General features: G+C 58.9%; 1 protein-coding gene across 3 annotated transcripts in view; it reads left to right on the forward strand.

The window, feature by feature from the left end:
- The first annotated feature begins 2991 nt into the window (after positions 1-2991).
- The window catches only part of NFAM1 (NFAT activating protein with ITAM motif 1), a 37049-nt gene continuing 26358 nt past the window's right edge, over positions 2992-13682 (forward strand). For all 3 annotated transcript variants that reach the window (XM_059401872.1, XM_059401873.1, XM_059401874.1), the window contains exon 1: positions 2992-3128. In XM_059401872.1, coding sequence (XP_059257855.1) covers positions 3029-3128 — 100 coding nt within the window. In that variant the 5' untranslated portion in view covers positions 2992-3028. The remainder of the gene's footprint in view (positions 3129-13682) is intronic.

Below are 13682 nucleotides of genomic sequence, written 5' to 3' on the forward strand. Positions count from 1 at the left end.
CTGGGATCATGACCCGAGCCGAAGGCAGAGGCTTTAACCCACTGAGCCACCCAGGCGCCCCTCTGTGCTCCACTCTTGACTCTGTCCACACTGCTGCTATTTAGGCAGGCTGGAAGAGTGAATGGGACCCCAGAGCCTGGGGTTATCCTCAGTCACTTCCTCTAGACACACTTCTTAGCTTTGTGACTATAGGCAAATTAAAAAAAAAAAAAAAAAAAAAAAAAAAAGCTTATTTATTTGAAAGAGAGAGAGAGAGCATACATGGGAGGGACAGAGGGAGAGAGAGAGGGTCTTAAGCAGGCTCGGCGCCCAGCACGGAGCCTGACACGGGGCTTGATCTCACGACCCTGAGATCATGACCTGAGCTGAAACCAAGAGTCAGAAGCTTAACCAACTACACCACCCAGGTGTCCCATGCAAATCTTATTTTAACCTCCCTGTGCCTCGCTGTCCTCATCTGTAAAATGGAATTGGTTTTGTACCTACCTATGGGATTGCAGTGAGGATTAAGCTGATTTGTAGATTCAGAGTGTCTTGGCGTTTAGTAACCGCTCAGAACTATGTTACTGCCTCGTTGCGCTGGGATGGTTGCTCCTCACCCACGTGTGGGGCCCTCGAAGCTTGGGTCTCTCACTTCTGCATCCTCCCGCTGTGGCCAGTGCTCATGGTGGGAGGCGCTCAGCCAAATGCGAGGGGACCATGGATGGACGCTCAGACCGATGCCTGCACAAGCAGGAGCACTGAAGTGTGCCGGCCCGTAGGGTCTTTACCCGCAAACTCAGCTGGGGAGACCTGGCCCGCGGCTACCTGCTGGGGGTGCCCCCAGAACCCACGTCCTCTGCCCCTCCCGTCCCTGCTTACCCGAAAGCCCCACCAGGAGCGCTGGGGAGGAAAAGTCATCACATCCAAGTCCAGCGGCTTCTCTGCTCGGGGACCACGGCGGGGAGAACAGGTGGAAAGCGTTCATGAAAATGAGGTTTCTCGTGCTGTGGTTTCATTTCCATCACCTGGCTCTTGAAGGCCCGACAGGCCAGCCCGGCACCCCCCGACCCCTGGCTCCCTGCCCAAGGCGCATCCCTGCCTTTCGCTGGGGACAGTCATCCCACGGCAGCCGGTTGGGATCCTGCCCTGTGCCAGGCTCCTCAGTAGGCACCACCTTTACAGCAAGCCTGGGAGGAAGGCACTTGACCCTGCCTTCTGCTCATCCAGCCAGCCGGCCATTCATACACCGATATTTACTGAGTACATACGAGGTGCCTGCATTGGGCCGAGTCCCAGGGGTGTCAGAGGCAAAGGGGACAGAGGTGGCCCCAGACGGGCCAGAGATCATACGCCAGACCCAGCCCCTGAAGCTGCACGGCATCCAGGGCTCCAGAGTGCAGACCGTGGGCTGCCCTGGGGTGCAGATCATGGGCACCCTGGGGTGCAGATCTGGGCTGCCCTGGGGAGCATATCATGGGCTGCCCTCTTTGGGGGCTGAGGGCTTTGCCTGTGGAGGGGGAAAAGTGGCACATGCCCGGCCAGAAGCGGGGGCAGAGCCCGTGTCCGAGTTCTGAGGAGTCTTGGTGCTCAGCCTCAGTGCCAAGCCACAGAGACTCCTAGAGGCACAAACCGATCCCTTCAGAACGCTCCCTCCGCACACAGAGACATTAACGTGACGTCTATCACCATGGCATCGAGGTGCTTAGACAACCTGCTCCCCCCGGAGGTCGGAAACAGCGTGAAGCAGATTATCTGTGTCTCAGTGTGACATATGCGATCGTGTATCACTGACGGATCAACAGTCAGTAGCGCCGGGGTCCCCGCGGCCCCCCAGCCGGCGGGACTGGGCTGGCGTCCATGGGTCTTCCTCACCTTGCCACCCTCCTAGGGCTGCTGGGGTCGGGGAAACATCTCTGGCTTTCATGGTGCGTGTGCAAAGCTTTTGGAGGGAGAACCAAAGCTGGGCCCTGCCGCTGGGGATTGCTTGGGGCAGGCTTCGCACAGCTGGGTGTTGGATTCTGGCCCCACGGAACTGCCCCGATCTCCAGCGAGGTGCTCTGCTCTTTCTCTTCTGTAAAATTGGAAGAATCACATTTGTCTTGAGGGTTAACGGGCACTCATGGGGAAAGGAGAAGCGCTCATGTGCGCAGAAGCTCGACCGCGTTTCTCCTAGCCTCCTCTGCCTCGCGCTGGGTCCTCCCCTCCAGCCCCAGACCCCTGCCTTCTGCCTCCCAGAGCCTGCGGGCAAACATCTACCCCCTACCTCCGCCCGGCTCAGGCCCAGGGCTGGGCTCCACAAGGCCAAGGGCAAAACTGGAGGCTGCTGGGGAAGGAGGGGGTCAGGAGGCCAATAATTAAGGTGCCTGCTGGTGGGGGAGGGGTGCGCTCAGGCAGAGGGAAGCTTGGGGGGGAAGGACATTGCAGGGGAGTCAGAGAGGAGGCCACCCCTGGGCCTCTGCGCTGGGTCAGTGGTGGCCCCCGCTGCGCTGATGACCGTCAGCTGATTTCCTGGCACCAGTCAGGGCTGCGAACATGGGCTCCTGCCCTCACCCTAGCTGCCTGCCCCTTCTCCATCACGCCCCCAGCCGATACCCCAACGCCCACCGTCCCCCCGAAACCCTGCGCTGGGATGAGCACACGAATCCACAGGCCCCTGGACAATTTCTGGCAGGAAATCTGTGAACACAGTTTTAAAAGTTTCAGCTGTGAGCAGCTAAACCAAGCCCCTGAGCTCCTCGTGGCAGTCCTGCGTCCCCTCTGTCGCCAGGTGTCTGCGGATGGGCCACCAGCTCGAAGGGGACCGAGGAAGGGAGCAGCTCCCCGAGGCAGAGGGGCGCGCGCACCAGATTCCTCGCCCCCGAGCCGTGCCCACTCCTAGCTCCGAAAGTCCACGTTATGAAGGGGACCCAACCCAGTGAGGCCCCGAGGAAGCAGAAGCTTGGCTAGGGAGGAGCTTTATGGGGACTCAAAGGGGAACTGTGGGGCCGGCAGGCCATCCCCTCCAGTGAACTTGAGACGAAAGAGGAAGACCGAGCAGGAGGCCCCGATGGAGCGCCGGCCTCCGTGGCGGCGGGCCCCGCCGGACCTGCTCTCGGGCCCCTGGCTCCTGGCCTTGCTCCTGTTTCCCTGGACCCTGCGGCTCACAGGTACGCTGCCTGCCTCCTTCCCACGAGCCCTCTGGCCGGCACATCACAGCCGCTTTCATCTGCCCGTGCGGCTCATTCCTGGGGACCTGTCTCAGGAGATTTGCTGGTTGCGTTTGAATGTTTGAACGTTGCAGACTTCACAGGGAATGCCTTCGGGGATCCAGGAGATGGTTCGCTAATGCCCCCCTCCCCGGCGAGTTAGCAGCCTTCCTCCCCCAGCCTGACCCCTGGCCCTCAGACAGGGTGGGTGGGTGTTGCTGCGGCCAAGGGTGTCAGCGCAGGTGTGGGGTCGGTGGGGAGGGACAGCTTTCCCCCAGCCTCGGCCTCGCTCCCTGTGTTATCCCGGGAGACCAGGGACGCTGTGCCCGGGGACGCCAAATGGTCCCTCTCTCCAGAAAGGGGAGTGCGCCCCACTTCCTGACCTACAACCAGGGGCCGCCTCGTGTTCTTTCACAACAGGAGCTGATGCCATTCCCGGGGCCAACGCCGTGCCCCCTTTCCTGGTCCCAGGTCCCCTCAGAAACAGGGCGGCCTGGATTTAAGCCAGGCCCAGGGGTGCGTGGCCTTGGAGCACCTTTACCCAGACGAGGACTGTCTCTCCGGGGCTGCCCACGCGGGGGTCCCTCCGGCTCAGTCTCTCCCAGGGCTGCCCTGGCAAACTCTCGGATTCCCAGGGTCCCCCCCCACCCCCTGTGCAGCCTGGGTGCTTGGTTTCCTGCATTCACCCAGACTTTCCTGAGGCTTCCGGGGGGCTGCCTCCAACTTCTGCTTCATGCGCTGCCTTTCATTTATGCCGTAAACAACAACAGCTCTTCTTACTCTCGTGAATGAGCCTCTTTGAGCACTTGCTCTGGGCTTTACTTTCCCAGTTCGGCCCCCCCTCCCGCCACCCCTGGGGTGCCGTCACGGCCGGCACCGCTTAAGGACAGGGAAACGGAGCCCCAGGGAGGCCAGGTAGCTTGCCCAAGACCTAGAGGGTGAGTGGAGGTCAGGTTTAGACCCAAGTCAGCCGGATCCCTAAGCCAGGACCCTTGGGTTTCCTCTCAGTCTTTCTTTCTTATAAGATTTTATTTATTTTTGAGAGAGAGAGACAGCAAGTGCATGCATGAGTGGGGGAGGGGCAGAGGGAGAAGCAGGCTCCCCCACTGAGCAGGGAGGCAGAGGCGGGACTCGATCCCAGGACCCAGAGATCATGACCTGAGCCGAAGGCAGAGGCTTAACCCACTGAGCCACCCAGGCGCCCACCTCTCAGCTCTCTCTGAAAGGACATTCCTCATAGAAAAATGTCACCGTCCTGCCCCCAGGAGGCAAGAGCTGACTGGGTACCTACAGCGGGCTTCCTGGGCTGGGCCCCTTGTGACGTCATGTCCTTTCTCCTCGAACACCTTACAGTGTCCCTCCTGCACCCTCCCCCCACCCCTTCCAGGCGGCCGGTTCAGAGATGGCCCCAAGGAAATGCAGCTTGTTGGTGGCAATGCGTCAACTCGGTCATGTCTAACTGAATTTCCCTCGAATTCCCATCATTTCTCCTTGTGCGGGCCTCCTCCCCAGAAGGGACCCAGCACACCTGGGTAACAGTGGGTGACACTTTGCGGGATGCCGCGGTGAGAAGCACTTTTGTAACCGTCTGAACTGTAAACACACGGCAGATTTTTTTTTTCCTCGGGATTGCAGCAAAGTTTGTACAAAAGAGAAACTCTGCTCTTTCACAAGAGGTGACAAAGCCTTGTGGTCCCCTAGAACGTCTCAGAGCAGCAGACAGCAACGTCACTCCTTGTCCCGCCCTGGCTCACTCTCTCCAACTGTCCCCTAAGCCTAGGGAGAGCAGGCCCATCCCTGAGCCACGGGGTGGTGCAGGATTGAGGACATACACCAGGGCGTTCAGGCTGACTTTCCATCTGAGCTCTGTGATTCACCCCAAGTCCCTGGGCAGGTTCCTAATGTCTCTGTGCCACAATTGTCTCATCTGATAAATGGGCACAATAGCAGTTCCTGCCTGGCGTTGGGCCCGGAGACGGAGTGGTTGGGGCTCAGAGAACGTCAGCCACCTGTCGGTCTAACAGAACCAATGGAAATCCAAGAGTCAGTTGGCCAGTTGGGTATCTTAGCGAGCCCACGGGCTCCTTGGGCTCTCTCTGACCTTGCCGGTGGCCTCTGGCTCATTATGCGTTAGTGTCTCAGGACCTCCCTTGCTCCCAGCCCTTCTCCTCCTTTCCTGAGCTGGGACTCGAGCCCGAGTCCTACCCTCCTCCAGTCTTTTGAGCTCTCTGCAAATTCTACTTTTCTCGAAGGGTCTGGCAGCCACTTGTGGGCTCATGGGCAGCTGCTCTCCCCCAGGGCTGAGTCATGCAAACCTGAGATTCAGCTGTCCTGGGAGCAGCTGCACGTCGGCTCCCCACTTCCAGCGCCTTCAGTCACCTGCAAGGGCTCTGGGGCCAGGCAGAGCCCAGGTTCAAGTCCTACCTTCTTCCACTGACTGCTGCATGACCTTGGAGCAGTTACTTAACCTTTCTGAGCCTCTGTGCTCCCAACAAATGTCAGTCCCCTCACTCTTCTCGGCCTTTTCAGAACTCTGGGCTGTATTTATTTCTCCAGTGCCCATGAGGAGGACCTGTTCTGGGCACTGGCTGGTTGGGGGGGCGACTAGAGGTGAACCATCCCTACTCTCAGCCCGATGGAAACACTGAGGCTTGCCCAGAGAACATGACAGAAATGACCCAAGGAGAGAGTTGCCAATGCAGGTTTCTCCCCTCCCCCCTTGCTCTGGACTCAGGTGTCACCGCTCCTTTGTTGTCCAAAAGATGTTCGGGAGCCTCCTGCCTTCTTTCCCGCAGCTCGGAGCCTCTGTCGGGATTGGCCTCTGCTTTTCATCTTTGTCTAATCCCAATACAGAGCTCCGGAGGCAGGCGGAGAGAAGCACCTCGCCGCTGGAGGTGGGGCAGGGGGAGTGTTGGCGGGGGCAAGGGAGCGGAGAGGGGGAGGAGGCCGAGCAGGTGCGTGGGTGGCACGCACAGCGGGAATAAAGACTGGATGGCCAGAAGGCAGAGCCAGGGGGCGGGGAGGGGGAAAGGTTCAGTCTGACTGGAGAGGGGGGTCTCTCGGTGGAGCAGTGGGATAGGAATCCCACTGGGCTGTGTTCCAGGTAGACTGTAAACGCCTCTCAGGTCGGGGTTCAGATGCTCTTCTAGTTGGCCCTATTATCATTGCTTTCTCTTTTTAAGTCGTGAGCTCTAATACCTGTGCAGAGCAGCACAATAAACATCATAAAACAAAGTCCCGTGGGGCCAGCTTCTGCAGTCCCTGGTCCCCCCCGGCCACCACCTAGACACCCCTCTCGCCCGTCCTGACTCTGGGGGCAATTGCTTCCCGGCATCTCTTTATAGTTTTAATGCTCAGTGTGTGTCCCTGAATGATGCGGATTCATGTTCCCTGTCCTTGAACTTTGTATAATCACAGTGAGGCTGTGTATTCTCTCACGACCTGCTTCTTTCACTCCGTTGTGTTTTGCAAGATCTGTCCAGTTGCCGGTGTGGCTACAGTCTGTGCGTTTTCATTGCTAAAGAGCAGGGGTCGTAAACAGCGGCCCCAGGGCAGGGGTGGTGGAGTGGGGGGAAGGCTCAGTCCAGTCCCGCTGCCTTTCGGTAAGGCCTAGGAGGTAGGAGTGGTTTTTCTCCCATGTTTTTAATGGTTGGAAGAAAATCAAGAGAAGGATATTTCACGGCACGTGACAATGATACAAGATTCACATTTCAGCGCCCACAGATAAAGTTTTATTGGAACACAGCCACGCTCATTCATTTGTGGGCGATCTAGGAGGCTGTCACCCTCCATCGGCAGAGTTGAGCATTGGGACAGAGACCCCATGGCCCACAAAGCGGAAAATATTCACCCTCCGGCCCTTCACAGAGCATGTTGGTCAAGTCCCGCTGTCGAGTGTCCCACTGAAGGAATATATTGCAATTTCTTTCTCTATGATGGACGTTTCAGGCCTTGCTGTCTGTGGCCGTGAGCACTCCGGTGCGGCCTCCAGGCCCACGTGTGTTCCGGGCCTCTGGGAGCGCAGGTTTCCGTGGAGGCTGCTTCTTCCTCAGCTGTCTGCCTCCCTTAGGGGGACTGTGAGCTTCGGGGGGCAGGAAACGCGTGCACTTTCTTGGTTCAAATCCTCGACACCTTAGCACAGAGCCTGGCACCCAAAGGATGCCCGGCAGACTCCAAAGACAGCGGCCAGGATTGAGCTCCTCAGCCCAGGAGGAGTTCCAAGAGGGCCGGGTGGAGATGTGCCGCCGCAGGGAGAGGCACGCGGGTCCAGGCCTGCGAGGTGGGTCCGCCTGGCAGGGCGGGGGCCCGGCCTTCGGATCTTCTCGGCACAGGCAGAGCAGCGAGACCCTCGTGTCTTGGGGACGAGCGTATGGATACGGGAATGCCGCGTCCCCATGGGCCCTGACATAGGAGAGCGGACCCTTGTTGTGGATCTAGGGGCCGTGGTCCGAGGACCGGCCTAGGGCACTGGAGTGGGGTCTGGAAACCGAGGAAGGGAAGGGGGGAACCTGAGGCTGGAGAGGGGGAGGGGGAGGGATTGGGTGTGAAGTTGGCGGGAGGAGCTCCTGGTCCCCTGGGGAGGACAGTGTGGCCGGCCTGGGAGCTTCGGGAGACACAGCCGAGTCACCCCAGCACTCCGCCCCCACTTCCCTGTTGGGGTCCTGGGCACCCTCTGATGCAGGCCCCTTGCCAACGGGAACAAGAAGGCACATCCAGGACCACCGGTGGCCCTGGGACCTGGCCCGTGGGACCCCTCCGGGAGGGCCTCAACCATGGGGTTGGGGTGCCTGTAAGGGAAGGTGTGGTGAAGCCGGGTTGTTTCCGCGCCCCCCGCGGCCCCCGCCCCCGCCAGGACTGCATGGACTGTGGGGGAAGAAGGTGATGTCAGAAGCCAGATCCGTGCTCACCCGTGGTGGGCTGGGGGAGGGGGGCCGCGCGGGCACAACCCCAGGCAAGGCAAGCCAGCTTCTCAGTCAGCAGAGGCCCTCCCAGCAGCGCAGGCTCTGTGGCCGTATTTCTGAAGGCCATTTGACAACCTATAGCAAAAATTAAAGATTTAAAAGGATCCCCACCCTTTGAAGATTTATGAATTTCTGAGAGAGAGAGAGAGAGCGCGCGCGAGCGAGCGCACCCTCCAGCAGGGGAAGAGGCAGAGAGAGAGAGGGAGAGAGAGGATCTCAAGCAGACCCCTGACCTGGGGGCTCACTGTCACCACCCTGAGATCATGACCTGAGCCAAAATCAAGAGTCGGATGCTGACCCACCTGAGCCACCCGGTGCCCTCTGGGTACATCCCCTTTGAACCACTAACTCCCCTTTTCGGGACCAGACAACCTTTATATACAAGACCGATCCCTCAAGGGTCCGTGGAGCACAGCCGCAGACTCCCAGGGCCACCAGCTGGCCCCTCACCACAGTGGGTTTAGACAAGACCCTCTCCCACCCCCTGGCCCTGAGCTACCCTTGGCTCTCGGCTCCTGCCCCCCAAACCCACTTTCCAGCCCTGCTGGATGACGGCCTGCCCGGAAGCCTTTGCTCCCGATGCCCCCTTTTCCTGGAAGGGGTCCTTGCACTTGCCCACCTGGTGACTCCAACCTGTTGCTCAAGGTCAAACTTGGCGACCTTCTCTGTGGTGCCCACTCTGGTCCACTCTCCCCTGCCCCCCCACAAACCCAATGGCCAGCCCTGCCCCACCAAGGTGTTCCCCTGTGGTTCTGCTCAGGAACTCAGAGGCATGAAGGACACGACAGAGCTCCCCTGGGCAGCCGGGGGTCCCAACAGCACCAGGGAACAGGTCCCCAACCTACAGAGGCGGGCTCCGTGCGAAAAGCCAGAGAAAGGGCCAGGAGAGAGGGTGCTGGCTGGGGAGCTCTCCGGGGAGGAGGAAAGGTCAGAGAGGAAGACATTTGCAAGTGAGGATCAAGGCCAGAAGCAGTGGGAGCCACAGCCTTGGCTCTAAGACCTTGGCTGACCTCCGCTTGCCATGGGAGCGGAAGAGGCTGACAGGGGCAGGGACAGGGCTGGCAGCGCAGAGGCTGGGGAAGGAGAGGCTGCGCAGCTTGGAGGTCGGTGAGTGATTTCGCGCCCGGAGGGCACCGGATCTTTGGGGAGATAGAGATTTAAGAGAAGTCAGGATAAAAGTGATCTGGCGAAGGCGTCTATAGGAAGGAGTTTGCGTGTTGACAGCCAGAAGCATTTATGTTTTAGAAGGAGCCGGGAGGGGGAGGGGTCCCAAGCCGTAAGAATGAATCACTAATGTGAGGGTTTTCGGCAGCTGGAGAAGATGGGAACTCTGTAGTGTTTCTCTTGTTATCTTTCTTTCCTTCTTTTTTTAGATCGGGGAGGGGCAGAGGGAGAGGGAGAGAATCGTAAGCAGGCTCCATGCCCGGCAAGGAGCCCGACACCGAGCTTAATCTCAGAGCCCTGAGATCATGACCTGAGCCGAAATCAAGAGTTGGACCCTTAACCAGCTGAGCCACCCAGATGCCCATCTCTTGGTCTTTCTAGCACAGAATGTGATCCTGTCCATCCCAGATCTAGAAGCCTCAGAAGCTCCCCCTGGGTTTCCAGGACAACCCTTGCCCTGCACTGTCTCCCTCCCACCTCCCTGAGCCGCGCCCCCCCCCAACCCTTATGCCTCCACAGCTCCTTTTGAGTCCCGCAGCTACCAATTATGACTTCTAGAAGCTTCATCCAAGAGCTTTTTGTACGTCACCCGCCCCCATCTCTGCTCCCCTCCCCCACCTGGCTGCCTCCCACTCTTCCTTCAAAGCCCAGCCTGGCAACGGGATTGGATGTCCACAGCCGTGATGTCAGGGTGGCAGAACTGTGGGCAAGTTCAACGTTCTTGATCCTTCGCTGTGGTGTTTAGAACTCCTACGGCACTCACTCACGTTTCCTTTTTGTAAGGGGGGGGGAGGGGCTGAAGAATTATAATTAAAAAAAAACAAAGACCCAGTCCCAGAGTTGCCCCTCCTGGATTCCTCCACTCCTCCCCGCAGGGCTGGGTCCCCTGCTCTGGGTTTCGGCAGGCTCTGGGACTTCCCTTTATCTTCCCACGTTCCGGCTTCATCAGCGAGCTCTGCCCAGTGGCAGGGCCCAGCCCGCCCTGGCAGGACTTCGGGAGGGTGCCCTGCAAGGGGGGGTGCCCTGGTGGGGTCTCCCCCCTCACTCCATGTTGTCCTACACCCATCCAGGGACAAGAACCAGAACCCCCATTCTCCCTCTTTGGTCCTATCTCCATCTCCACCCCAACCCGACGTCCTTCTTTGAGGGCAGAGGACAGTATGCAGGGAGAAACTGAGTCTCCAGCTGTCCTAGGCGGCACCCTCAAAGTTGGAGAAACTTGCCTTTTTCAACCTGAAGGAGAGGTGATTGTTATACAAATGCTTGTGAATACCCACAAAGCCTCTGCGTTTCTGGGACCAGACAGTCGACCTTCTGCACTCGGTTTGTGTCCCCGCATGGTCATGGTGCTCCCGGGGTCTAGAGTCTGGAGGCTTTAGAACAGAACGCAGGCAGGGCGGTGGAAATGGCCCCCGAGGCCAGCCACATCCGTCTGTATCTCTGTAATTCAGAGGTGTTGAAAGATGTGACAGCCGGTCTGATGGCAGTGTTCCGAGGGCACCAGCGCTAAAAGCTTCAGAGTACACACTCTCTGTTCAAAGGTTGCCTTCCAAGGCCTGCTACACGCCTCTCCCTAATCAGCCACTTGGCCACGCGCCGTTGTTTGATGCGCAGGTCCTGAAGGACTCCCCCGTTTTTCAGTGGTGTCCTGGGATTCGTGCTCAGGCAAATGGCTGGAGCCCTGTGATAAAGCCAGCAGCCCCATGTCTGTGGCTTCCCAGCAACCCTTCACATGGGCCTTAAAGGAATAAAAAAAAAAAAAAAAAAAAAAAAATGGCATGGCTCTGAGAGACGCCAGAATTAAATTAGAGGGTGAAACTCCATGCCTAAAATAAAGACCGTGGGAACTGCTTTCTTCTGTAGCTGGAGAATCAAAGTACTTTCCTTTAAAATCGACCGAAGTGGGGATGGATACCTTTGATCAGCACGTCTGGATCCTCACCCCCTTGACTGCCGAGGCTGGGGGCCACGGAAGGGATCGAGTTCCAGGCAGAGTGGACAGCTGGGGCAAGGCCTGGGCCAGGGGGGCCAGAGGGGCTGCGAAGGGGCCGGGGCAGCTGGGGAGAGCGGGCAGGGAGTGCCCGATGCCAGGGCTGGGGGCGTGTCATCGCTGCAGTGAAGGACGGACGCCGGCTGGCCCTTTGGGCACTTGGTTGGTGCTGACACGGGACCGTCTGTACACGGTTTGTGGGACCACATGCTTCTGCTCTGGGAGCTGCAGATCTTGAGCTGGATAACAGTAGCTGTCCCTATAAAGCGGCAGGGTCTGTTCTGGTGAGGAGCTTTGTCCTCGTATCCTGCCAGACGACATGTCTATTAGATGACCCAAATCTAGAAAAATGGCCTCTGAATTTGTAGCTCCCTTTAAAGGGGTGCAGCTCGGGGTACCTGGGGGGCTCCGTGGTTAAGCGTCTGCCTTCAGCTCAGGTCATGATCCCAGGATCCTGGGATCCAGCCCCGCATTGGGCTCCCTGCTCAGCCCCTTGCCTGCTTCTCCCTCTCCCTCTCCCTGTGGCTCCCCTGCTTGTGCTCTCTGTCTCTCTCGGTCTCATAAATAAATGAAATCTTAAAAAAAATAAAGGGGTGCAATCCTTTCATTTGAGAGATGTTTTCTTTGTCTTGCTCCCAGATTTTAAAATTGTGGCATAGGGCAGTGATGAAGAGTTTGGAGTTAAGGACCCAAAGAGACCCCGCTTACAATCCCATGCCCGCCCCTGACTAGCTGTGCTTCTCGGCAAACCTCTTCCTCTCTCAGAGCTTCGGGTTTGTCCTCTGTAAAAGGGGAGTGTGCCCCCTGGCCCCCGCCCCGCAGTAACAGTAACGCGTTGTCATCACACAGCTTCACAGCGACACCACGCGAGTGTCTCTGTGGGGCAGAGGGAGTCCTGCAGACCGAGAGGGTGACCCCCAATTCTGGGAGAGGAAGGGAACAGGACGGCATTCTGAGCAAGGGGAACGGCCCAGCAGGCCTGGCGTCTGCGGGGGTGTGAACGGAGGACCGCTCAGCTGGGCTGCGTAGGGCCTGGAATCGTGGACTGGATCCTCCAACCCAAGAACGTGCAATTTTTTTTTAAAGGTGACCCAAAGCAAAGGGATGCGTGTTAGAGCACGACCCTGTCTGAACCCACTTGTGCGACTGTAACTGAAACCAAAAGTTCACAAAAAGCGTCGTCGTTACGCACAAAATGCTGCAAGGTTCTATTTTAAAAAATTGCTTGTCCTCACCATGTAAATTGATTTCAGACTCCTTCCTGGGTCTCCTCTGGGGTGGGGGGCACCGCAGCAGGGTCAGTCGGCAAGATGGTGTGTGGTTCCCTGGGGAGCAGCTCCAGGCAGCTCTCTGCCTGGGGTGGGGGTGCGGGGTGGGGTGCTGGGCGGGGAGTCCAGATTCCAGAGCAGGACTGCGTGCGTGCGGGGTGTCCTGTATAGGGGGTGGGGTGGGCAGATGGGGGGGCATCCTTTCTACACCCAGCCAAGTTCTTTGATTGTGAATCCCTCCCCCCAGGGACTCGGCATGGGGTGCCTGGGTCAGGGTAGGACTGGGGCCCCTCCCTACCGCTCTCAAGACCGCAGTGCAAGTGGCCACAGATTCAAAAAGTGGGCAGTAGACAAAATCTTTCCCAACAAGGGTAACAGATAAGGAGTGAGCCGGGAGAGCCGGAGGAGGCCGCTACTGGGGGAGGGTTCTCTCTGCTTGCTCCGCTCGCCACCCCGCCGGGGAGCCTGGCGCCCCAGGCTTGGGTCTGCACCCCAGGAAGTCCCCCCCCCACCCCGTGTCTGGCCCAGGCCCAAGGCCTGAGGCAGTAGACAGGCTGTCCTGTGGAGGCCACTCCAGGCCGCGTGTGCCCTGCCCTGTGGGCCTGGTACTTTCTAGGCAGAAGGGCCAGTCTGGCGTTTGCTTTTCTGGACTCAGCGAGGACTCGGGGCTCTGCTCACTTCCTTGCCTCTTTTTTGTCACTGGGGACACGCAGCCTGGCCTCCCCCTGGCCTCCCCCTTCTCCTTCCCCGGCTCCTCCCGCTCCCCTCCCTCCCTCTCCTCCCCACGCTGGAAAGAGCAGGTGCTGGGGCAGGTGGGAGATCCCGCCTCTCCACTCCCCTCCCCTCCTCGGGGCTGCCCCATCTCTGCCCGCCCTCCGCACTGGCCACCTCCAGGCCCTTCGCCCTCTTGGGCGGGGGGATCTGCAAGCCGAACGAATTCATCTCCCCGCAGAAAACCAGCCAGGCTCCTGGCAACGCTTTCCTCCCTGTGCCTGGCCTGGCCTAGGCTGTGCCGAGGACTCACCCGCCCCCTTCCTGGAGAATTATCCAAAGAGCAAGTTCCTGTTGCTTCTGTAGCCCTTTGGGGCCTTTTGTCTTGGGGACTTGTCCGCAGGTACCTGAAGAGAAAGCC

The sequence above is a fragment of the Mustela nigripes genome, chromosome 6 (assembly GCF_022355385.1).
Source record: "Mustela nigripes isolate SB6536 chromosome 6, MUSNIG.SB6536, whole genome shotgun sequence".
In the NCBI taxonomy this organism is placed as follows: domain Eukaryota; kingdom Metazoa; phylum Chordata; class Mammalia; order Carnivora; family Mustelidae; genus Mustela; species Mustela nigripes.